General features: G+C 35.6%; 1 protein-coding gene across 6 annotated transcripts in view; it reads right to left on the minus strand.

The window, feature by feature from the left end:
* The window catches only part of AP3B1 (adaptor related protein complex 3 subunit beta 1), a 162,833-nt gene that overhangs the window by 1,270 nt on the left and 133,719 nt on the right, over positions 1–27,844 (minus strand). For 5 of the 6 annotated variants that reach the window (XM_056324410.1, XM_056324407.1, XM_056324409.1 and 2 more), the window contains exons 25-26: positions 18,288–18,385; positions 12,967–13,105 (exon numbers count right to left, since the gene is read on the minus strand). In XM_056324410.1, coding sequence (XP_056180385.1) covers positions 12,967–13,105; positions 18,288–18,385 — 237 coding nt within the window. Of the gene's footprint in view, positions 1–12,966; positions 13,106–16,508; positions 17,189–18,287; positions 18,386–27,844 lie in introns of those variants that run through there. The other variant, XM_056324411.1, reaches the window with a different exon arrangement.

Genomic DNA, 27,844 nt, shown 5'->3' on the forward strand with positions numbered 1-27,844 from the left:
TAAACATCCAACATGATAATTTGAAATGATCCTAACAGCAAGAGACCAAATCATTCTGTCTGTTATCTTCAGAATAATTAATCTTGAAATTGTGACCAATATTTCTAAATATAGTTCCTAAAAATCCTACAAAGAAAAAAAATACCCACAAAACAAAACAAAAAACTCCAAACCAAAACAAGCCTCCCCAAAATCTGCCACAAAAATATCCAACCAATCAGATAAACAAAAGTTAGGACTAATGCACTGTTACTAAATTCCAAGACATGAAGAACCCACTAATTACATGGAATTAAAAGCAAAACTAACCTTTTAAGCACCACAATTGACTGAAAAGCCATTTTAGGCACAATGAACTTCTGTCAATCCTGTTAATTCATTCTACATGCACAGCCAGGCCCAAGAGATGGGAAGGAAGAGGATGGCAACAGCCTCCTCTTCCATCTTCCACAAGGAGCACACCAAGCTTGATTTTTTCCTTCCCCCCACCACCCTTCCTTACTTGACAACAACAAAGTTGCTGCACATGGGCTTTTGAAAAAACTAACAAGTGTAGAGCAGGTCTGTGACCCAGTCTGACCCCACTTTGCAGGGCCAATCTCCTCTCCTCTTTCTGAATGACACGTGTCTGAATCAGAGCCATCTGCCTCAATTTGCGAAACATCTTCAGCCACAATAGGACCCAGTTAGCCCTGACAACAGCTCACAATACAGAAAAATCAAACTGCTGGGCTGACAGCATGCTGTGGGCTATTCAAGAGCAAACCAACTGGTCAGTGTCTCATGTCTGACAATTAGCATGGGCCTTGCAAAGCGCCTACCCAAGCCCTTGGGGATCTGTTTAATTACCATCAACATAAAAGAGGGAGTTTATCAGGAGATACTCAAAAAACTTCACTCCAGACTTAATTAAAATATTAGCCACTTAAGCAGGAAGCAGGTTCTCTTTAAACGAGAAGTAATTTCTGTCTTTTTTCTTTTTAAACTAAGCATATCAAAATCTCATAACACATTATACTAATTAAGGAAACATGGGGCACTTCCCTAATGTCACCCATCACAGGTCAATCTATTTCTTTTGTCCGGATTACAGATACATTCAAAGACCTCTCCCTTTAATAGGATGTTCTAAAACAACGTTACTACTATAAAAATTACCTACTTAGCTAGTTATATTAATGATTTCATCTATTTGCACTGCAATGTAAGAGATGACTATTTCTCTTGTTGATTTTGACAGGGGGATAATTATAGAAACAATAGTCTTATTAGTCACTTTATTTACTTAACGGTTTCGTCTTGGGACAACACAGAAGCAGATTATGTCTGAGTATGCACATAAATAGGTTGGTAGTTGGCACTCCTGCTGTGTTTCATAGCCCTGAGGCTTGATTTTACCCTCTTTTATTAAAAGCTGAAAGTGATACAAAGTCAGCCTTCTGCGAAAGCCAAGGTGGCCCAAAGCATCACAGATGAGTTTTGCACTGGTATTTTTACGTGTACTTGCAAAATCACATGGGGGATTCAACAGCACTTTTCCATACCTCTGAACAAAACATGTAACATCAATAAAAAGTGAGTTTGTATGTGGTTTGCAAGGTGCAAAGGGTCTGATACTTGGATAATTTTACACAAAGTGTCAGTATGCATGACTAGCAGTGGTTGATCGGTTTATATCAATGGTCTGGAATTGCTTAGTGAAAAAAGAACTGGAACAGAATGGGATGACGTATTTCATCATTAAAAAAGGGTGTATAGAAGGAACAACCACACAATGGGTTTACCACTGCTTTTGAACTTTGAAAATCAAAATCTGCTTCTTAAAATAGGGAAGATAAGCATGTTTGTGTTAAAACTCCCTTTAGAAACAAAATTATGTGATCTGTGAAGCTGAATACAGTTATAAAAGGATGAAGCAGTTGACTTTTGGTTAGAAGACACTAGCAGCAAACCTGTTTTCCTGATTATTTAGATGTTTTAAATATATCGGCATTGAAAGATTTTGGGTAACAGCTGCTTTTTGACTAAATATATGTTCCTGTATTTACATGTTTAGTTTTATCGTAAGTCCACGTGGATTTTCCAAAATGTGTGTTGTGCTCAACTAAATACTTAGACCAGAAACACATTAAAAAAAAAATCTTTCAGCAGCAAAAATTAATTGCTTTATATAGTAGATATTTATTCTGTGCAAGAAACTTATTTTTCCCACAAGGTCAGTAATTATTTTTTACTTTTTCTGAAAGTTGATATTGCCTTAAAGGTTAGAATTTAAATTAAAAAAAAGAAAAAACAACAACAACAAAAAGAAAAAAACATAATAAACCCAATCAGAATTCACAGACTGAAATAAGCCTTGGAAACTGCACTGTGGTACGTTAAAATCTAGCTTGTAAATTGGTTGTTTTTAAGTCCAAAAGAGAGAATTTGACCTATGGACAACTCTTAACATAAGAAGTTTTATTATGAGCATGGTTCTGTTGCAACAAATGATGCATCAATGAATATGAAAAAAAGTAAATGAGAATACCATTCAGAAAACAGAACCAAATATTTACTAATAGTTTCAAGATGGCTGTTTCTGCTATACTGCAGTTACTTTCTAGTTTTCTTTCTGTGATAAAATTAATTCTAAAGCTTATTTTACATCACTAAAAATATTCAGGAAGATTTGCAGCTGTTAACACTTTTCCCATTTAAAAAAATCAAGACAGATTAGAAACATAACAGTGTGAGATATATTTGCTTACTCTGAGTTTTTCCAATTTTTTTTTTTGTTAAAATATTCTGAGGATATGTGACATTGCAAAAAAAGAGGAGCTGTTCATGCATTATTTTTACATAAATATAGTACGTATCAGTAAGTAAGGAAATATATATTAGTAATCAAATTCCAGATCAACATTAATGAAGTACTGTATGTTTTTTGAAAGTCATTCAGCCTTTCAAGAGTTAAAAATCAAGTACATATTCTTTGTCGTGAAAATAAGATTTGTTAATGATTATCACATAACAACATTTGATTTATAGCTGATGTAACGGAAAGACACAGTGTATCAGATACTACAATGTGAAAGCATTTGCCAAACACAGGCTTTTTAATGATGACTAGCCTGACTGCAGACTAGCAGTTATTTTTTATTTGTAGACTGAAAATAGCTACAATATACAGGAAAAGCATTTTTACAGGGAAAGGTTATGAAAATTCCATGCCAGTGAACAGACAGCAACACAGTAACTCACTCAAAATCTGCTCTTAACATTCAACATTTGAGAAAGTAAATTTACACCTGAACACTCACTATCAGGACATTTGTTTACAGCAGTGCAGGATTTGTTACACATAATTCAACAGCACTAAAACATACATTCTATCCTGTCAGGCACTCCTCTTCCTCTTTGGTTTTCCTGTTCTAGCAGAATTTTCTTCTTTTTCTGTCCTACTGCTTACCAGAAACAGTGGCAACAGCCCATGGAGGCTAAAACTTGTTTTTTTCTCTGCCCTTTCTTTAAATCTTGTACATGAAGCCTTCAATTACTGCCTGCTGAAGCAGACAGAATCCTATTAGTAAGAAAGACAATCAGAAGATGCAATGCCCTGCCCTAGCTGTAGAAAAATAATTAGTCCAAAGTTGACAAATGTATAATCAAGTTATGCAATGAATATATTCAAAGGGGGGGAAAAATTCTGCTCTGAATTAGTCTTCAATTTACAGATCTAAGAAAAAACAACTACGAAGTACCTTCCAGTGTATCAAGTGGACAATAAAAATATTTGTATTTTCAGTAGTCTAAATCTTCACCTTAATCTACTAAATTCTATCTATGTACAGGTTTGACTTTTAAATTAACATTTCATCAAATAATTGGCTAAATTATTAATTACTTGTAATCATACTCTGAGTAAGCCTTAAAACATGAAAAAGAAGTGTTTGGAATAGCAATACTATGTATTAGTTCTTACCTGGGGACAGAGTAAGCTTAATACTAAAACATAAGCAGAAATATACTCACAAAAAGAAGGATATTTTCTTAAACTAGCGATTTTAACCTCCAGAAAAAACCCTACTTGTTTAACATTGGTTATTAATCATAGAATTTAATGAATATTTACCTTAAAAATAGTATTATAATTTGACATTTTCTTTTTTCCAGTACCTTCATACAATTTTAACACTATTTTAGAATAAATTGTTCAAAATACCTAAATCATTACCATAATGTAAATATTTGCAATATTAACTCTTTTTTGGTTTAATAAAATAATAAAACAGCAAAATAAATTCCGGTTAAATCTGTACTATATTTTTACCACTTTTAGTTCTCCTGTCAAAAAAGATTTTTCGTCCTCAGTTGCCAGTGAGCAGTTGCAATATACCTCTAACAGAAATGCAGGAATGAAGTGAGTCTTCTGAACTTATTGCCCAATACAATATGTTCAAAAAGAAGTTGCATGAATTTTTTGTCATCTTCCAAATTTAACCTTTAGTCAAAAAATTTCAGCATTTTTATATGAAGGTATTTGTATTTCCTCCCCAAAACTTCAATAAACTAAAAGCCTGAAACAAAATATTTGCTCCTCACACCTATTGTAATTATAATTGTAATACTCGATCTATTTTGTTTCCCCATCTAGTCAGTTATTTTTATTTTTCTTAAAAGGCATTTAATATGATAAGTATTTGAGAATTACATACAGTCCATTTTAAAAACAGGCTATAAATTTTAATTTGCAGAAAAATTATTTAATTCCAAGAAAGTTCCCATACAGAAAAATAGTAAAACATTTAACTTCTTCAGAGAACTTTCAAATAAAAGATACTCTTCTGTTCGGCTATTTTAAAGTGTTAAATGTTTTCTGTTTAAACAACTGGCTCAGAAGGTTCCTGTTTGTTTTTCAAAGAAAATGCTGCACATTATTTTTCACTTTACAGCATTCAGATACAAAAGCAGTGCTGTCCTCTAGTGGACAGCAAATAAGCTACGCTAGAACAATCTATTTTGATTAACGTCCTATCTAAAATGACTCACTCATATACTTTCAATGTTAACTTCAAATTTAATTTCTTTAAGTTATTTTTAAATTTTGAGACCCATATGTAAGGTCCTTAAATACAACAATATATTTAAAATGTTAAGGGCCTTAACATTATGTTGTAGAAAGGCATTCTTGATCAAGTATTTCGTACCAGTTAATCAAAATCCTTATATGCTGCAATACATGAAAACTGCATTGATACATACAGGGCCCTTTTGTTAGCAGGGAGAAAATATCAAGGTTTTGAAACATTAGGATTGGATTAAGAAATTAAGGAATATCTAGTAGAAACTACCGATTAAGTACTTTCATGTTTAAAAAATTCAGTTTTCATTTTCTCCTACCATAAAAATATTTATTAAGGATAGTGACTAACCAGAAAGACTTTTAGCCCTGGCTGACAAAAATAACATAAGTGGTTATGGGCTTTTTTTTTTTAAAAAAAATAAAAAGAAGTGCTAGAATTACTTCTAGCATAAATTGAGAAAACATTAAGAGTTTACAACTTTTGGCTACAATAAAGCCTGAAATACTGTGGACATGGATATACTATTCCATTTATATTTCGATCTCCTACAGGTAAAGGCTACCAGAGAAACTGTTTTGCCTAGGGTATTTAGCTCTCTGATTAATTCCTACTTGAGAAACTAGGAAGCAAAATCAGGGCTGCAGGTCTACTACAAGTTTATTTACTCGGCTACCCACTGCAGCTCTCTCGAAGAGCAGAAAAAGATGACTGTGCCCCACGGATAAGGAACCACAGAAGCAGAACAGCCCACATAACTGCATCAAAGGAGCTACTGCCAGAGGTAGATTTCACTTCATTTGAGCTCTCTGACAGGCCAATTGCTTAGTAAAAAATCTTAGGAAAGATTTCTGTGTGCACACAAAGCAGTAAAGTTCTTTAAAAAAGTCTTCCTGGATTTGTAAGACCTGTTTGTCAGCTACTGAAAACAGGTTTGGATTCAAATGGTGTAACTATAAACAATTTAGATTTCTCAGAAATTTCTACACTATGCTTACCCCCAACAGACAGGTGATAGCCCCTCCTTTCTGACACGCTGGAAGCAGATGCAGTTGTTAGTTATGGTAAGCTGATGGGGTCTGATCACCAACTTTCTGCCTAAGAATTCTTCCAAATTCAGTACAAATTGAAAGATCAAAAACACAAGAAAAATTTTCCAGGTAGATCCCTTTAAATGGGGTTTTGTTCAATATAAACCTACCTACAATCACATACCTTTTCTCCCCGCATTGTGTTGCTAGATTTAAAAACATGTGGGGAGGATAACTGATTACTAAGCACACCATTCTCTGATAATCAAAATTGTCTGTAAGCAAAACCCTCTTTCCTTTGAGAATCAGTCTGCCAATATACTATAAATGGGACATGACAGGTTGCAAAATGATAAAAAGGGGTGAATACAACCAGACTGTCAGTCTGATGCACGGGGTGGGGAATAAAGACTGGTGAAAAACAAGTGTTGATCCTTGGATTTCTGTTTTTTAAGCATTTTATGCAAATTTCTGTATTGCTAGTTGCTTTTACATTCTTCAGCACTTCAATACTCATCCATTGCAATGTGCTTAGTGTCATATTACCTGATTTTTACACAGTAAATTTTTGATTTTGCTAAAGGATAGTAATGCAAGTCTCCAAAAGACAGGTGGAAGATATTTTACATCTTGTTCAATGCTTTCTTATTCACAAAATCACAGGTCGTGGGTACAGTAAGCAATGATGTACTACACACAGCAAGAGCTGAACAAACTGGCATATCTGTTTGGTGCACTCAAGTGTCCTTAACAAATACAGATCCCAGAAGCAGCATAGTCACTGCATGCAGCTGTGGTTGAGCTCAACAGACCGGCCCCAGCAACGAGCAGAAGTGCTGTTTTGTGCTTCTTGTTTAAAAACTAGCTTGCTTGGTGCTAATTCAGGTGTCTACTATGACAACACACTAAGAAATGACAATCCTTCCTCTGCAAGTTCTGGTGATCTCTATAAAAAAGATCTATAAAAGATCATTTCTATAAAGAAGGTATTAGAAAAAACACTGTCATGATTTGAATGGAGAAGGATTTAAAAATGTGAAATGGCTGTTCTGAAGCAGATTAAAGCTTCAGTGTTGAAAGAAGCTGAGGTTTGATTTTCTCTGGTTGTCCCACATTGGGGTGTTGAAATTACAGACTTGACTGTCTCAAATTAGAGTATGGAAATTAATGCTGTCATGTATTGCAAGAGTGCTGGTCAATGGTAAAGGCCATCCTGATGAACTGCAGAACAGAGATAGGTATGACACCATGCTCACTTTCTAGCCCAGCTCTTTCCTAATTGTGGATTTCTTCCAAAATACAACAGCATCAGCAGACTAGAGTCCAATGGATTATTAAACAAGTTGAGGTTGACTAAAATTTGTTTTTCATATCCACCCTGATGGGTTCATCATTTATCTCACTGACTGGTTGGGCAGCATGCAAGTAAAGTCTTCCAGAATGAAAGATATGGAAAAGGTGTTCTACCTTGCATCACTTTCCAGAGCCACAGTCATTGAGGGAAATAATCTACTAGAGTACAATGCATTCCCTTTAAGAAATGCTTCAGAAAGTGGAAGGCAGAGAGGTAGGCAGGTAAAGATGGCCTGATTCTCCATCCCATATTCTGACATCAGTGGAATCACACAAGCATAAGACAAAGTGAAAGCCTGAAGAAGCAAATCCAGTTTTTGATCCCAGCTCTGAACGGACTTTCTGCAGCATGCTACTGCCAAGACATTAAAAGCTTTTGTAACGTATTTTGCAGGTAGTGGGAAGAAATGCTTTCTAGATGTATTTCCATTATCTTCTTCCTAAGCCAATTTGCCCTGAAATGCCTCTTCTTCATGCAGAGGGCCTTATGTAATAGTAGACAATATTTTGACACTTTCAAGAGGATCAGAAGAGTATTCAAGTTATTCAAGTCTTTTTAAGATTAAAGTTAAGTCTGCAACTAGTCTTGTCATTCTATCACCATCTGTTGTCTTTTGCTATATTCAAAGTGAAGAAAATTAAGATTACCTACCCTGATAGGAGGTTATGGAGCTGAAAATGAATAAAGGAAGAAAAGACCTGAGGAACTTTCAGAATATTCATCTGAAAGGAATAAGCAACACATCTTGAAAGTAGCACTAGCATGAACAGCATTTCTGGATAAATAAGGCTTGTGTTGGTTAAAAAGAAAATTACTGAAGATCTTGAGTTTAATAGTGTCTCCATCTCATCACATTTTGAAATATGGAAGAACAGCCTACAATTTTTTTTTTTTTTTTTTAATATGTAACACAATTGTTGTGGTTTAACTCCAGCCAGCAACTAAGCCCCATGAAACCTTGCTCATTCCCACCCTGGTGGGATGGGGGAGAGAATTGGAAGGGTAAAAGTCAGAAAACTCATGGGTTGAGATAAAGACAGTTTAATAGTTAAAGCAAAAGCTGCTCATGCAAGCAAAACAAAACAAGGAATTAATTCACCACTTCCCATCAGCAGGAAGGTATTCAGCCATCCCCAGGAAAGCCGGGCTCCATCACATGTAACGGTTACTCGGGAAGACAAACACCATCACTCCCAGTGTCTCCCCCCTTCCTCCTTCTTCCCCCAGCTTTCTATGCTGAGTGTGACATCTACAATGTGGAATACTCCTTTGGCCAGCTGGGGTCAGCTGTCCTGGCTGTACCCCCACCCCCCCAGCTTCTTGTGCACTCCCAGCCTGCTTGCTGGTGGAGTGATGTGAGAAGCTGAAAAGGCCCTAACTCTGTATAAGCCATGCTCAGCAATAACAGAAACATCCTGAATTACCAACACTGTTTCCAGCATAAATCTAAAACATAGCCCCATACTAGCTACTACAAAGAAAATTAACTATCCCAGCCCAAACCGGCACAGCAATGAATCTTACTGCCCAAGTAGAGACAGGGAACTGAAGTGATGGTCAGTAGAACAACTGACTTTGAGGGAATTAATGTCCTCAAATGTGTATGCTCTTACCTTGAAGAATGAAAATTGTGGTAGACTTTCCTCACTGACAACAAACAGCTGACATACTTTGACTGAAAAGTACTGGGTCCCTAAACATAGTTATTCAGACTGATCTAATTCCCTGCAGGAACAGATACTTTTCTTTCAACATCTTTGTCTTATATATTCAAGTGATGCCCACAGATGTGGTCTGAATGACAACGCAGAAACTTGGTGCCTTAGCTAATTCTTTTTGAAATCACTTTGTCAACATCTATGCACTCCTCAATCCAGTTCTAACCCTTCCTTTTCCAAAATATTTTTAACAAACAACAGTTCTCAGAACACTGAACTACCCTAATCAATCTTGTAAAATAGTATTTTAAGAAAAATAATACATGTTGCTTTCTGAAGTTTTTACATTTAAGGAGACATCATATTTCCTGCTCAAAAAAAAACCCCAAACACCAAAACCAACCTCTTTTGAAATTTATTTCATATTATTGCTTTTAGTAAAGCCTTTAAAATTGAAATAATGTTTCCCCTTGAAAACAAAAGCAAGAGAGAGCAAACACATGAAATAGTTAAATCCTATTAAGCCTGCGTACGGTGCATTCTCACATTCTTACAAGGCCCAGTAATCTAATAGCTTGTTTAAACTCATTTGAAGAGCAGGTAACTACACTTAAGGAAGTAAAATTGTACAGCAAATGTATTTTGCAAATATATGAATATGAATACGCTATTTGCAATACTGGCTATTGAGTTAAAAACTTTTGCAGCTGTCACTTGAAATAAAACAGGTCAGAAAAGAGGGTTTAAAATCGAACTCTGTTATCTGGCATTTTGTTCTACAGTCAGTTAACAGATGAATTACTACATTTCAAGTAAAATATCAAAATTCAGTAGCCCTATGGTAAAAAGAGAAAAAAATGCATGTACATGAGTGTTGCTATACTGTAATACGGACTAATATATAGCCAATGTGTTTGACAGGTTCACATTTATTTCATTTTTCACTGGTGACTACATGCTATTCTGTTGATATTTGTTTCAAGTATTTATTTTCAGATCTTCATTATATTTGCTCTGAGTGTTTTCACTTGGTGCAAAAATACAATCCTAAATAGGGTTATCAATTTAAGGAGCAGTAATTGGGTCCCACCACCATGACATCACCTTTGTCATGAGTACAAATATGTTTAGACTGAAAAAAAACCAAGAAACACGCACCCGTTCATGTCCATTAGCTACACTTATATATACAATTTAATTTTGAATGAGTATATTGCATTACCAGGCAATATAAGCTTCTTGGCATTGGCCGTTATTAAATAGGGCTTAATCAGTTGGGGATGACCAACTAAGAGATTAATACAATTCATGCTACACAGTGCAGAACGTCAGTTTAAAAATAGCACTACTTTTCCTGTGTAAAAGGGTATGTACTAAGAACTTCCAAGAAGTGAACTCAAGTAGTCCTCACAGCAGCATGACGAGCTGAAACAAGTTCCTGTATGCAATTTTTTCACTCAAATGCCCCTTGCAACAAACAACACAATGAAAATACTACAGAAAAAGGAAGAAACATCAGTTTTAACATATTTTTATTGAATCTGTAACTGCTTTGTCAAGGTAAAAGGTGACTGTTTACTCTCTCATCCTGAAATGGTGTACGTGTCACACAAATAAAAGATGGCACACTTCTTGCAGCCATGAGATTTTGCAAAAAGAGACTCCATTTTTGTTTACTCTCATGACAGAGCTGATTTTATCCAGATGTATGTATACAGTTTATATATATACAAAAACCATAAAAATATTTATGTTTCAGTGTTTTGAAAGTGTTCATTATCTAATCTCTATCTCAAATACTCATCCATCTACATCTAGAATTTACTTCAATGATAACGTAGCACTATTTAAGAGATGAACAGGTTCATCACAGTATCAATTAGTTAATATTCTCTTCCTGTTCTCACCAGAAACTAGGTGCAATTCTGACAACGTATTATCTGTGAATTCCAGTTACTTATGGTGAAGCAAATGAAGGAGTATTTTCTAAATACTTATCAATGCTGGATATTTCCTGTAGGCCATTTAAGTTGTTATAAACAATTTTTTTTTGTCTGATGGATGTTATAAATGCAAACTATCCTGTAACTACTGTGGCAGACCGAATACATCTTATTTTGAATTAAAAAAAAAGAAGATTTCAGGATGCTAAAGCACTCTGAATACTTCAGCCTGACCAGAACATGCCTTCAACCACTGTCTCTGAAGAGGTGTACCCAAAAGGATGTACATCTTCAATTTCTTTACTGTTGGTCATAGACTCTGATTTATGGAAAACCTCCACTAAAAAAAAAAAAAAAAAAAAAAAAGGAGAAAGAAAAAAAAAGAGCAAGAGAAAGCAAGATCAGATTAGAAACTTTGCTATGATCAGGAAACCTGTGGCTGAGTGAAGAACTAAGCTATTATTTTAGGGAGCCTTTTTGAGACTCAGTCACAAAACTATCCATTCCTATGTGCTAAGTCTCATGTGATGGACAGAGTAAAGATGGAGAACACCTGTATGCTGCATACACTTAAGCTTCTTTTGATTGACTCTCTCACCTAGTCTTTGAATTGATGTTGAAAACGCAGACTGTATAGATCCCTCAGGGATGCAACAAATGAGGACTCTTTCATGGAGGAGCAGGTGTCAATAGTGACAATCATTTCAGTGCAATTGCACTAGCTGTACCATGTTTTTATGGTGAAACAGAATTTTATCATTGACTGTATCAAATACGTAGAAAAATCCAGCTGGGTTAATGTTAATGCAATGCGATACAAATGCCCCGTAATGCCAGAAGGAATAAATGCAACAAAGAAAAATATCAGGTTATTAGTCCTGTGTAGGCTAACACGACTCTCACTATTCCAAACAGTCACCTCAGTTAGCAAAATTTCAAAGGAAAACAAAGAAAAATCTTTCCTTTAAAAGAAGATACTTCGCTCTAACTGAAATAGCAAAATTCAGGGGGTTAAAGAGATAATTCACACTCTGGAACAGTTTTAGTAGATGCTAGGAGAGGTGTATGAATTTTCTTACTGCAAGACCAGATTAACAGCTTCCAATTACATCTTGCTGTTGTTATTTGTGTCCACTCAATTTTCCACACATTGCAATTTTCCTGTTTGTGCCAGTCACAAGTAAGAAGCCATACAGATTCATGGGAATAAATATTTTGAGTCAATCACATTAAAAGCCGTCATTAACCAGCAGTCTTATCAATTCCACTGACATCCTGTACCACAGCTTTCATATGAAAGGGACTGATCTACAAGTAACATGTTGAATTTAGGTAGGGCCAGTGACTTTCTTGGCTATCCCTGTTTTTCCTTGCATGTATATAGGAAGGACAAGGAAATGTTCTATTTAATGGTCAACCTGCATCTACAGAGAACTTCATCCAACTGAAAAAAAAAAGGAAAAAATCAGGTTCTAGGTTTAACTAGTTGGATAACATGGGTAAAAAATTAATGTGGGAAAAACAAGCTGTTTCTCACAGATTATATACCTGGATAAGGCCACTTACTTTTGGAAACAGAAACAAAACCCCCCAAACCATACAGAAGCTCTTGAAAGTACTGTGCTTTAAAAGGCTACCTTTCCCTTTGAAACAAAACCAGGAAAGGCCAACTCCCCCTAACTATGTGCAGTAAAGTATAGCTGTCTGATTGTTCTACATACATTCAAATAAAGATCTGAGGATACTTAGGCATATGTTCATATCTGCTTAGGATTCTGTTAACACTGTAATTCAGTATCTTATGCATTAAAGGTGTGGATAATAAAATTTTCCCTAATATTATCAAATGTTGATGAATTTTTAACTAACAAATTCATATTAAAAGGTGGTTCCACTATGAATGCAATGTAATCTTACCTGTGTATGTTATCTTGACCAGAAGGGACTACACCCAGGTTTGCTGCCTTCACTACCCTCTCAATTATTACAAGTCTAGTAGAGTTCTGCGGAGCAACAGCTATTGTAGCAGATGTCTCATTCATTCCTGTCAGCATCCCTGAAACATTAAGTATTTCATTATGAATACTTTAAGGTTTGCTCACTTACTAAGCATAAAACCAAAATAAGAGACTTCTAAACAAAAACCCCACATTTGCATTGAAAGTTAAATCATTCATTGAGAAAACAATTTTATAAGAAATCACATAATTACAGTAATTTATTACTTGCAATGCCCTGTTATTAGAAACAGATTACTAATAACCAAACAATGATATGTGTGATACTAATGCTACTGTAAAACCAAGATGGTGCTTTTTCACAAAAAGCGTAACTTAAAAGAAGGATGTAAACACAGAAATGAAATACTAAGTAAGACTCATTTGGAAAAGTCCAGCTTAAGTAAGACCATATACAAAGACACCTCCTAATATTTCAATCATAAGATCCCTGCATTTAGTTATGATTTCATATCCAATTGCTAAAAATAATAATGAAATTCGGATAGTAGTCCTTGGTTTAATTTAGTTCATGAAGATAAAGTCATCACATTAGAAACTGGGAAATGCAGTTAGTATCCATCTCTCTAAAATGTCACAATAAACTATTTAATTAAAATATATTTAATATCACAACAAAATGGAACAGAAATGACAAGATTACATCCAAACATACAACAAAAAAAAGTAAAGAAGAAAATTTTGTTTAAGGACATTTTAACAAAACCCACCACTTTTCCATCAACATCCACTGTTTAGAAGAATGATTTGCTGGACGGTTGTGTTGATTAAAACCCAACAGTAACTACAACTTAACATTGTGTGTGTACTTTTATGCTATGTTCAGAAGCTGAAAAAGCAGACAAACAACAGAGTACAGTACTTTAGGCAGAAATATGAAGTATATGAAATCCACAACAACATGAACAATGAAAAAAACCACAGAAGTCTCAAAAGGCTAATATTTTAGGGCTGCACATACAGAGCAAACTGCCCTAAGATTCTTAAAGGAGCAATTAAAAAAATAAATGCAACATTTTGATGCCTTAGAACGTGCATCAGCTGCTGTCACAAAGTAAGAAATATCAAAGTAAAAATGGAATGGCTCATAAGCGAATAACAGGGTATTTTTGAATATTTTCTTGAAGAAAATAAAAAACAAGCATACAACTTCTATAAAGATCAGCTTTATCTTGGGAATAGAACATTCTGTTTCAAATTGTTTTAACTTCACTATTAGGCAAAAGCTTTAAAAACTACATATGCAGACTAAAACTGCTTTTAAGCAGAGCACAGGGACTGACATAACACTGCTGAGAGATGTGTGTACTCATTTAGGATTTAAACCTTCTCCATTAAGCTCTATTGAAGAGCAAATGCTGAATAAATGAATGCAACTATGTTTATGTTAAAAGCCTGTTTCCCGCAGCATGTAATTAAAGGAAATGTTGTACAAAGCCAGTACTTTTGTCAAGCTCCTGTAAATGGAAAGATGGATAGCACTCAGAGAAGTGAATGCATTGCTTCATATTTAACCTTAACACTCTTGTCATTAATGGTTTGTCTAACTTGCTCTATAAAAGACAAGGTACTGCTCCATTGAAGTAAAATTAAAAAAATCAACTAAACCATGCTTTTCAGAACAGAAGATTCATTATCGTCGACTAATGTATTGGCATAAAGCAAAGTAACATCCTATCAAGTAAGGCACACATTCAATCTGCCTTTTCACCCCCCTTTATTTTTAACTCATGCTGTTTTATTGTTATAGGCAATTTGTACCACTCAGCATGACAGTGTAAACTGAATCAAGATTAATTTACATGCAAAAGAACACTTAGGAGAGCAGCATGGTAAGCAAATGTATTGTTTCGATTGCTGAGGTGGAAAAGAACCTGGAAAGAAAAAACTGGTGCTCTAATTAAGGGGCATCAAATATGATTGCTCATGGTAGTCAAGGGCCAGAAAATAGTAAATGTCCAACCATTTAAAGAATTAGCATCCTGCTTGTTAGTAAGACAAGTTGGATATATAAATCTTAATAAAATTAGGTAAACAATTTGTTTACTTAACCAAGGTATTTATTTTTTGTCCCCCCCCCCCCCCCTTTTTTTTTAATGTGAATCGGGTATACACTTTTAAAAAAAAAATCTACAAAATAATTTTAAAACATGTCTGTAGTGCGAAAAATAGTTTTATACTTAAAGTAGTTTGAACTGGCTATTTTAAAAACACCTTCATAAAACCTCTGATTAATATCCAGCTATAACAACCGCATGCCACCTTTAATATTGCTTGAAACAAAAGAATCTAAGAAAACTCTAGTCAGAGCAGAAAGCAGCAATTAATCTGGGTTAACTAACTGATACAATGAAATAACTGTACACATTTTTAATAATAAGAGGAAATGGAATTGGAAAAATTACACTGGTAGGTAACACAGTATGTAAGCTACCAGAGTAATCCTATTTTGAACTAAGGCAAGGGGAGTTTTGCAACTGATTTTTAAGAACAGCAGTCAAGTAAAAATTCATATACAGAGTTCCCAACAGCACATGTCTCACTTATGCAGACATCCTGCTACAGAAACTGGATTTTTCATGGGGATGTGACGTAGAAGAGGGTATAAAATCTGAAGGCCTGAAGACCTGTAAAAATATTTAACCAGAACGGTAAAGAGTAGTTGGGCAATACCATTTTTATCCACTGTTTCCAAATTGTCAGTCACAACATCAACCACTACCTCAGCTGCTGCTCTGGGGAATTACCTCATCGGAGGATTCCCCAGCTCAGGAGAGAAGGGAAGGGAAGACAGCATAGCAAGGGTAAGTGTTATCATGCGCAGCATGTGAATAAATCCAGCTTTTGAGGTTCTGCTGCTGCCACTAGATAACCTTCACAGCCATGAATATTCAATAACCTGTCTGTTCCCCTCTCCTTATGCCATCAGGAAGAAAATGGACATATACAAATGTAACAGACAATGCAAAACAGCAGAGTGTAATTGAGTAAAGATGTGTAGCAATGAATTGTCTTCTACACAGCAGTATAATACTGGCCATTTCCTCTTTAGCATTCTTATTAGGTTACACATGCAATTTAGATGTGAAAATCCTTAAACCCCATACATATTCTCATTCTCCTCCAATAAAATATTGCATTTCTAATATTCTCCTCACTCATTCACTATTTTTTACCTATTTGTTTTGGTTGCAAATAAAATAAGGCATCTCCAGGTACAAGGCTCAAAACATCTTATGACCAACAATGTATAAAAAAAAGGAAAAAGAAAAAGCATGACAAGTGAAAAACAGGTTATATAAATAAGATTCATTTGGAGAATACAGACAAATTGAAGTTAAACACAAAATAGAATAATATATACCAACTTCTAAATTGCTCTGCATTTATTATTGTAATTTGGATTTTTCATTTAGCAAGATCACACAGTAATTCTCCCCAAATGCTAGCTGCTCCTAGATCTTTGTAATAAATACATATGTAAAATTTAGAATGGAGTCCTCTATTACCATGAATATGCTGAAACAACTGATATCTGTAAGAAAAAAGATGCAATAGAAAAGGTTTTTAAACCTGTGGTAAATTTGCCAGCATCAAGTCCTGCATCAAAGAATGAATTCAGGAAGACAGAGAGAGCGATACAGAAATGCCAAGAGACCTTCATGGATTTACAAATACTTCATATAAACAAATTTTCAAATAGCTTTATTCAGAGTAGCCTTTCTGCTCTATTAAACATAGCAAACAGCTGCCAGATTTATTCAGACAAATAATCAACAACCATAGAAGTAAAATGGCAGAAGAAAAAGGAATTTTGGCAACAACTCCACAGAGGACCACAGCTATTCTCCAAGTACACTTCTTCTATGTGCTCGTGGTTCTGTATGGCCAGTCAGGAGGAAAAAAAGCCCTCAGTCACAGTAAAACATAGAAAAATTCTATCAAAACATCACAAAGCAAGCAAATATAAAAACAGGGGGAGGGGGAAGAAGCACAGTAACCTGCCTTCCTTTCACTACCTTAGCTACAGTTTTTAGAAGGGTACAGTTTAAAATAAATGTGCCACAACCTTGTTCAATCACTCACCTTGGCTTGCTGAGCAGGTACAAAGCAGAGGCAGACTTAAGCCAGCAAAGGGTAAGAACAGCAAGTAAGTATCAATTGGTTAAGAAAACAAAGCACAATCCCCTAACTTTTCACTGCAGCCATAACCTTAACTGAAAACGATCTGGGCAATATTCAAATTACTTTCTTAATAATTCAAAAATACAAAAGCAAGAAATGCTCAAAAGCAATAATTAATAATACACAGCATTACTCATTGGTGTTCTTGACTGCTTGACGGATATACTGAGTTTCTGAGCCTTACACTGCAATGAGACAAGATCCCATGGGTATATTCTCCTCTCAATGTGAAGAGATTTACACATGTAAATCCCAATACATTGAGATAGATGAGTAAACACTATTATATGTGAATGAATCCAAAATGTAATAGTTTTTATTTTTAAATATCCAAGAATCATATCCAAATTAAGGACAGAAGTACAGACTACTCTGTTTAACACACAGTGAAAGCAAAGTACAATTTTCTGTAATTACTTTGTATAAAATATTCAAATCACTGAAAGCTCTTGTGGAGGTTGTGTTTGGACTAGCATCAGAAACCTACACTCTTTAAAGATGCAACATTAGAAGAATGCAGACGTGTATAAAAATGTCACCTCTCTAAAACAGTATTCCAACAAGAGTATTTTTTATTATATTAAGTGTTTGAAAGCAAAAAGATTAAAATAATCTTCAAAGTAGCTGAGAAACAGGTATATTAATAGTATTTAAAAGTAGCCTTGGAATAAAGACTAGTAAACACAGACACGATATCAATGTCTATCTGGTTTGTTTCCTTGAGCTGGGGCCCCAACTTTCTGCTTTACTGCTAGCAGGAAAGCCATTCACACTTCCAAGACAGGAAGCCAAAACTCTCTGAGGCCAAAGATTGTTTCAGGGCTTTGTGCTTTTAAAGGCACACTGAAAAGCTGCCAATACCACTGAGCATCTTTTTAGAGGTAGTTTTAAATTAAATCATTATTATCAGACTGAATAATAATAAAGACTAATACAAATAGCTATACTGGAAGGACTTGCTGTACACACTTGGAAACTGAAAGGCACACAGCCCTCTTCACATGCATTTATTGAAGATGCTGAAATATTTCTCACCTTGCTCCTTCTTAAAGTCTTTCTCTGACATAGTAACAGGCAAAAGCAGTTCTCCAACAGGGGGTTGAATGCTAACATTAAAATGATCATCCTTTGTGCTGGGAAAAGAGAAATCACAGAGAATCAACCAGGCGCCTCAACACAGGTTAATATATATATTATCAGGTCCAAATTTACTGTAGAATCTATTAACACTGTTAAGAACTAGCTGCATGATTTCTACCTTCTTAATCCAAAAGCCTGTTTATTTCTTATGTCAATAAAGCTGATCTGTTTTCTTTAGTAGAAATATTAATACAGTATGCATGCTCTTATATTTCTGAAAATACAGCTTTTACTCATATTAGTGTTTATTTGTAATCTATAAGGCATCACACTGAAACTAAATGCTTGCAAAGGACAAAATATACATTTTACAATTCCTTTAAAAGAACTATTATTAAAAAATTCTGTCACCAGCAACAGCTGTCCCAGAAATAGAGCTAAACGTAGGAAAAGTACAACTGAAGACAAAAAGGATTACAAACCAAACAATAAATTTGGGAGTAAAAATAAAAATATTTTATCACTTAAATTTCACAGTATTTTGTATGTTTAAACACAAACACACAGCAAAACAGTTGATGTAAAAGCACACTGGAAAATCACAGAATTTGATGCAGTTTCCATAATACAGAAAGTTGAAAAATTACTACAACTAGTAGTAGTGCTACAGATTCCTTATTCAGAAATAAATACCATACAGTGAACTTGCTCTCCCTATCCACTCAATTATCTGAGTTCCCAACTATCTCGTCTTAAGAGTTCTCCAAGTCTACAGAAACTCAAGATACATTCACTCTGCTATGTTTGATTGACTAAATGTACCGTAAGGGATTCAATTAGCAATTCTGGATCAGTACATCCAGTCAGAATCTCTGTTAATGCTTTGAAGCATGAGAAATTTTTAGAAAAGAACACTTTTTTTTTTTTTTTGGATGACGTACCAAATCAATATGTCAATATATGTCAATACATATTGATTGCTAATATGCTTCAGACATCCTACTTAAATATAATGATACGATCATTAGAATGGAAAATATATTTCACCAATTAATATCCATGGTATTTAAATTAACCTCAAATGTGTTACTGATTTTTTATAACTCTGCAACTGCAAAATTCTGAAATAAGGCACACTAATGGAAAAAACAGTGCTAGATCAGGAATACAAAAAACATAATGTGTCTCCCTCCTGAAGATGCAAGATAAGCCCCTGAAAACAGGAAAGCATTTTATGGTCCTATTAAAATTTTAATACTTACCATAATTACCCAATTTCACAAGCAAATACTTAGGAACTACTGCATTCTCACTTTCTGACTTCTGATATGTTATACTTACGGATGCATTCTCAAATATGGGCTTTTCAAACAAAATTCAGCATTTAATGCTAACTTTGTTGAAAATTATTAAACATACAGTGAAACAATCCTTTCAAACCTGGCTAGTATTTCCTTTACAAAGATCATTTAGGAAGTGGTGCTTTTAAAAATCTGCTTAGCTAACGAATTGTCACTTCCCCCCCCCCCCCCCCCCAATACTTTAAATGACATCCATCTCTAAAGTCATTGCCATATGAAAGGATCAGGGATTATTTGACTCGCTGGCCTGATCAAGTGCACTGTAAAATAAGGAAGTAGTACTTTTTTTCTTTAATTTTTCCCTTAAAAACTGATCAAGAACTGCATCAGCTTAAGAACTGATGGATCAAACTGCTTCATAATGTTTAGCCTTCTATATATACTACTTGAACTACATGATTTAGAACTTTTCACACCACCTTCATTGTTCTTCAACGGAACGTTCAACCAATATTATCTTTCATATTTAAGCAAGACATGCACTACATAATTCAGCATAAAAAAGATAAACAGTTTTGTTTACAATGATTCATGTCTTAAATTGCTCAGACATGCCATTTATACATAAACTTGACTTACAACATCAATGACTAGATTGCTTTGAAATGCTTATAACTATCTTTTCACAATAAGAAGGAACAAAAGCATGAGCATAGGTTGGGTTTTGTATGGCTGTAACTGCTTGACAGGACCACTTGACACTTCTGGTGTTAACAAACATTCCCTTTCCCCTAGCGATTAAAAAGCTAACCAATACTCTTAGATAAACCATGAACTCTTCATAGTATGCAAGCAGAAATTCTGATGGCTAGTTGTTCTTCAAACCCACTTTGCTCTTAATTTCACTTGAGCCAACATCTGGTTTACTTTGCATTACTTGAATTTCAGCATACTTCAGTAAATTTATTTTCCAGCCAAAGAAAATCACTCTCCCTTTTAGCACTGTCTTTATTACATACTTTACAGGCTAAAAATACAGCTTTTGTTATTAATCTGCATCTCTTATTACATCTTTATGTTAGAGTTCCAGTAAGACCTAAATTAACAAAAGTAACTTCCTAGTTCCATAGAACAATTCAGGCCGGAAGGGGCATCTGGAAATGGCCTGCTCCTACACCTCCTGCTCAACCCAGGGCCACCTTAGCTCACATTACTCAGGGCCTTGTCCATTTCAACTCTGAGTATCTTCAAAGATGGTGATTTCACCTGATATCTAATGGAAAAGTTTATTATTAAAATTGAGTGTTGCGGTACAACTACATGATTTTCCCCAATAACTAGTAAACTAAATTCCAGTGTATTTAACTTACTTATTTATACTTTGGATATTCTAATTAATATAAATGATGTTTAAACAAAAAACTGCAGAAGTGGTTTGCAGCTTGTACGTCAACATTTAAGAATCTTGCAATGAGTTCAAGCTGCACTGAACCTCTCAGGTGGTGTTGCTCTAAATTTCCTGGAAGAACAAGCTGAAGCAGCTTATCAGAAAACAAGCAAAGATTCTCAAACCAACAAAACAAAATTGGCTTTAGATTTCAAAAATTAAAGATTGCATTTTCTGGTATTAGTGAGTGCAATTGATAAGTTACATCCTTAGCAGAACAGGTATGCTTAATGAGAAGTCTGCAGAACAAAGCTCTAGAAGAATCAAACAGGGATGTCTGAGAACAGTACCTTACCACTAGTTCACAAAATCTGTTTTGTATGTAATTTTGAACTTATGGACAAATCATGTTACATATCATTACTCTTACTGTTGCCTTAATAACTGTTAAAAAGTACATATTGTATTTTGAAAAGACTTACACCCCTTTCATGATGGAGTTCCAAGAATCACATGAATTTATCTTTTCTGATGTAACGAATTCAGATGAAAAATGATAAATCATAGAATGGTTTGAGTTGGAAAGGACCTTAAAGATCAATTAGATCCAGCCCCCCTGCCATGGGCGGGAGCACCTTCCACTAGACCAGGTTGCTCAAAGTCCCAGTGTGGTCTTGACCACTTCCAGGGATGGAGCATCCACAGCTTCTCTGGGCAGCCTGTTGCAGTGTCTCACCACCCTCACAGTAAAGAATTTCTTCCTAATATCGAATCTAAATCTACTCTCTCTTAGTTTAAAACCGTTAACCCTTGTCCCATTACTACGGGCCCTGCAAAAAACTCTTGTCTCCATCTTTGTTATAAGCTCCCCTTTAAGTACTGGAAGGCTGCTATAAGGTCTCCGTGGAGCCTTCTCTTCTGAACAACCCCAGCTCTCCCAGCCTGTCTTCATAGGAGAGCTGCTCCAGCCCTCTGGTCATCTTTGTGGCCTCCTCTGGACCCACTTCAACAGGTCCATGTTGGGGCCTCCAGAGGTGAACACAACTCCAGGTGGGGTCTCACAAAAGCTGAGCAGACTGAGAGAATCACCTCCTTCAACCCGCTGGCCATGCTGCTTTTGATTCTGCCCAGGATGTAGTTGGCTTTCTGGGCTGCAGGTGCACACTGCCAGGCCATGTTGAGCCTTTTGTCCACCAGAATCCCCAAGTCCTTCTCCTCAGGGCTGATCTCTCACAAGATAATGCTCACAGAGGCACACAAGGAGTCTTACGATCCCTGTGGTAAATGACACTGCAAGGCTAGTGCGTTAAGAAGATGACAGTTTTTAACTTCTCTTTAGATGGCTGCAGTGGGAGCAGCTAGCACTTATCATTTGAAACCAGTGTCCATTTTCCTTATTCCTTCAAATGGATTGACTCCAAAGGCTTCCTGGGAAAGAAGTTCTCTGCCGTAACAAAAGACTGGAGGAAAATCATGGCAGTGTCTTCTTTAAAACTAATACAAATAATATTATCACTTGTGAATAAGTTCTTATAAGATTCCACAATGGCAGTCTTTAAAGTTTTGATTTTCAAAGCTTTTTAAAAATTATTATTCTAATAAGAGGCTGGGGAATACTCTTCTTGCTATTTATATTATCCTTTTTTGTTTCACTCCTAGTTGCTGCTTGACCCAGAATACATCTATCTAAAACCAGCTACTTTATTTTTGTCATGTATTCAAGAAATCTCCACAGATGATAAAAAAAAAAAGAATTGAAGAGGAAGAGCAACACAGCAAGTTCCTGCAAAACATGGAATGGAGAAGACTAGGAGACTTTGCTTATATTTTCTTGCTGAAGAAAGGAGAAGGGGGCACCCTGCTTTTGTAAGAAAAAAGGCCAGAGCGACAGAAGAAATGAGAGTAGTCGTTCATACCCAGCCTTGTTTTTTCCAGGTCAGCTATCTATCTCGATATAATTGCCTTCTGGAACGGGGCCAACTGACTACTTTAGAATAATGAAATAAAGACAAGAGTACCAGATTGCTTGTCTTAATATCCAACACCTGTAAACAACTTGGTGATCTGCTGACAAAGCACTAGGGAAGGAAACAACAAGAAACAAATGAAAATGCAAGTGACAGTGATGAGAAGACAGAGCTGCATCTCTAACATTAGCTTTTAATATATTCCATAACATATTCTACTATGTAATTTTAATCAGATGCTTTTGTGCAAGCATCTACACCTGAATGCATGCTTGCACTCAATACAAATACTGACTGCCACCCAACTGATCCTCTTCATTTAGTCCTCTTCGCAGGTAGAAGTTATGCTTCAGAAGATTCTTAACTCAATGCAGAGTGAGGTAAGAGAATTCCCTGCTGTGAAAAATCTTTTTCTTGGAAAACAAAATATAGAGCAAAAGCTTTTATGATATGATGGAACTCGCAGCCAGCAGATTTAACAAGGTTTTCAAGTCTCATTCATGGAATTTACTTCATTTAATAAAATGCTATATTCTTCCTGCTACACCAACCTCTTCTGGAGTCATCAGCAACATGCTTTCTTTATATAGTCCAGGGCAGACAAGGTGAACAGACAGCTTTCTTTTCTTTTTTATCAGCAGAACAACAGTAGAAGAATATGTACAAGGTCCCAGCTCTTCAAGTAACACTGTGACATAGGAAATGCCAATATAAGGTAACCAACTCATGCCTGTAAAATTCTCTGTTGCATGTCACACTGTTTTCACATCTCATTATTCTGAGCAAGAATAGAAGACACAGAAGTTGTTGCTTTCGTTCCATTTCTCTTTCTTCTTGAGAGCTTTGATTGTACTCTTTGCACTTAAACCTTGAGAAAACTAGGGGAAACATATCCATGTTCCCTATGCCAAGCTGTTTCAAAGACAGCTAAACAACATCCTGCATCCTCTTCAAAGCAACGAGGAGATGAAAACAGTGATAGGTAAATTAATTTTATCTTCAAACCTGTGTTTTTTGGACCCCTGGTTTTGGGAACAGCTAAGAAAATCTGAAAAGGGGCGATCAAAAGAATAGGGAAGAAGAGGTAAGGACAAGCTTCCTTCTCCAGCTCTCGAAGCTGCAAAGAAGAAATCTCCCCTTCACCTTCAGTCACTCACCAGACACCTACAAGGAGCTGGAGATTGGCCTACTGAGTCTTACAAATGCAGACAGGAATCCAAAATGCTGAACGTACAGAAAGTAAGATAAGGGCATGTATATGCTGTAACCCTTTGTAACCTTCACTGCCTTTCTTCTCTAGGTATTCGATTGTCTTCATTACAAAGATCCAAGGCCAAATTCTGACACGGCGAAGTTCCCAAATCTTTGTTCAGACATCTAAGGAAACTGGTAAACTGTAAGAAAGACTTGAGAGTACCTGAAAAGTAGAGACATGCAAGATAATAAAATAAGAAACAATGGTAAGATTGTTAAGATGGTGATTACTAGGAGCTTGAGCATTCAAAAAAACCACACTGATGTGGAAATATATAAAAGTATGACAATGAAAAAGAAAAAAAGTCCACAGTCAGTGGAGTACTGCAGTCAGTTTGTAAAATGAAGATCTGTTGCAACCTTTCCTCTGCTCATTGATGTCCACCTGCCAGTAAAGACTGAGGTTTCTTACGGGATGGTGAATATACTAATGCTTAGCCAGGATTCAACAAGCTACCGGACTCCCTTGCATGTGAGTTAGCCAATAACAAATTGCTTTATACTTCTAAGGTGTGTAGATCCTGCTTGCAGAATCTGAACAAAGTAACCCAAAATGAAACAGTAAGGCTCACAAAAAACTATAGAAGACCAAGTTCCTCCATTTATTCCTCTCTTAACTTTCCCCTTGACAGACATTATTCTATTCTGCAGACCACCAGTGTGGCTAAAATAGTATGCCTCTGCAAGGAGATGGCAAAAGAAAGACTGCAATGAAAGGATGTTCTTAGGAGTACACATTGTAAGCATCCTAATACACATTCTAAATAAATGCATTAGGCACAGTTTTCAAGTTAAGGCGTTTGACCTCTTTTTAATTAGATGTGTTATCTAGGTAAGCTTCGCTTAGTAAAAATAGTATTTACAAAGGAGGTCTTTCAAAGCTTAGCCCTTTGAACCTCCCTCTATAAGGAAGTTTCTCCTTCATTGTCCTTGACTTGTATACCAAATTCAGAAAGAGATCTAAGTATTTTATTACTCACGTTAGGTTTTTTTATACAATCTGTATTTATTGAACCACTAGTACAACAGCACATCCCCAAGCAGAAAGGCAGTGTTTGCTATGCAAAACACACAGTCCATGATTGGCATCTAAGACCAATTGATCTACCCATTACCACTATGTCCCTACCCCCACAAGCTTTACTACAAAGCTATTGATTTAAACACTGCCGATCGGTTTCCATTTTCTGATTTTGGGCAGGCCAATTAAGAAAGTGAGTAATTGTGATTACACTGCTTCAGGATCAATTACATTTGATGCAAGACAAAGTGCTCCTCTTAGAACAACGTAAAGAAAATGATTATGATCAGGAACACTATTCTGCTGAACATCCTAACAAAAATGCAAAGTAACTGACAATGTATTTCATAAAGATACCTTTGCAGGTAATCCAAGAGTACTGACACCTTTGTGTACACAGTACTTAAACTAAATTTTGACAAACTTCTACAAGTCATTCTTCCTTTTGGATAAAAGCTTTTTAAGAAGTATGACAAGTTAAAAGGCTGCAGCTGATTTGTCTGAGACATTGCCCCCAAAACATCACACTGCACAATTTCTCCAATGATACTGAACATCAGTAGGATTTTGAACAATACCAGTTTTAAATAAAATAGCAAACTGCATTAACAAAGAACATTTTATATATTTTTATACCATCTTCTAAAAGCTAGTGTCAAAGAGACAAGGCCCTACCAATTAGCAAAGGAACAAAGTAAGCAATTCCCATTCTTAATTTAATTTTAAACTTAGCTTGAGCTTTGTCATTGGACTCACATTGTCCAAATCATTAAAATGAACACACCACTGAGGTCTGAGGCAAATCTATTTACAGTGATGTTACTCATAGTCTGGTTGGTGTTCAGGAATATTGATCTGTCTTGTTTGTCTAATAGGAAAATAATAAACAATTACTAGGCCATGTTGGAGAAAGTAATCAGTTTTTATATATCACTAATACAGCAGACCTCCCAAAACATAAAGGTGATGATCTGCATAAAATCAATGTGTTATGCTACATTGCTTATCCTCATCACTGCTAAGATTCTTAGCAATAAATGTTGTAAGTTTGGAATCAAATCATTAGTATACTGAAAATATGTACTTGAAAGAAAAAAACCTGCTATTTAAAAAAAAAAAGAAGTTCCTGCTTGATGAACTGAGCATATTTTATTTAACAACCCCCCCCCCATACATTTAGGGAAAGAAAGCCTATCACTCTGAAGCAATTCTGAAACTGCATTGCCTAGAAGGGAACTTCCCTTTCCAAACAAGCCTAGCATCACTCAACAGTCCAAAGCTGTTTCCAAATTCCAGCAAGCTGCTTACAGACTAGCTACAACAACGTGATGTGCATAAACTACAGACTGCAGCCATCTTTCTGCAGGTATAATTATGTTTAAAATGACTACACATGAGCATCCTTTGTACAGGAAAAGGTTTGAGGAATGGAAAAATAGAATTCAATAGTAAACCCTCCTTGCCTCTAGAACAAGAAATCTTATTTTAGCAGTGGTTCTTTTGATGTCCCTTGGGTACATCTCTACTAATAAGATTTCCCCACTATCTTTAATAAACTTTTAAGTTGTGGATGCTGTGCTTAGTAGCAGTACACTGAAATTTCTACAGTATTCAAGAAAGGGGAACAGAACTTTCTCAAAGGGCTTCCCCTAAACTGTAATGCGGCAACATGAATGTCTATCCAATATCCTTTTTTGTGCAGAATATAGAAAGTAGTGCTTCTTGCAACAAAATATGCCAAAAACCATTTCAAAACATGTAAAAAAATTTTTTGGTTTTTTTTTTTTTAGTGCCTTTTTTGTTTTTAGTGCCTTTGCATAGTATCAAAGACTATAAGGCTGAATAGCTCTTAAAAGGTCTCTAGCTTCCCCCACCTGTTCATTCCTAACATTTGGACACTGCTACTACAAATTTTCCTTGGTTTCAAATGCTAGTTTATAACAGAGTTCTCACTGGTTGAACAGGTTCCTTGCTAGCCTAGAATGCAACAGGAACTCATTCAAAGAAGGATCTTTAATGTGCCAATAATGAGCAAAAGAGGCGTAAATCAAGTATACGAGACAAAATCTAGCTGGCCAGCTAGTTACTTGTTTTCATTCTCTCTCTAATAATTTAACAGAACCTACAGCATGAGGAATAAGCTGCTTCGGCTAAGGAATTTTGGGGTTGTTTTCATGCAGTCATGTTACATAGATCACAAACAGCCATAATAAGCACTCAAGGTAATAAAACTGCCCACACTATGTGCTTTTTTAACTTGCGATTTCTTACAAGGAAGAATACACACAAAACAGTTCAGCAGTCTAGTCAGATTGACTGCTCCCTTCATGGTAGTGCTATTAAGAAGAATCCCAAGAAGAGGGGGAAAAAGTAAAAATAAAGCTCAGGAACAAAGTAATATAGAAATAATTCTAAATCAGAGGAGGAGTTAATCATGCTTCTGCTTGGAATCATTTACACCAAAAGAAAATCAGGACCTCCCAAACACAATCTGTCAAAAAGTTTTTGAACTTACCCATGTGACTTCAAACCTAGATTTGTACTTGCCATCAAATCTGTGGTTTAAGAAACAAGTGCTAAAA

Source organism: Falco biarmicus, chromosome Z (assembly GCF_023638135.1).
Source record: "Falco biarmicus isolate bFalBia1 chromosome Z, bFalBia1.pri, whole genome shotgun sequence".
NCBI classification, from domain to species: domain Eukaryota; kingdom Metazoa; phylum Chordata; class Aves; order Falconiformes; family Falconidae; genus Falco; species Falco biarmicus.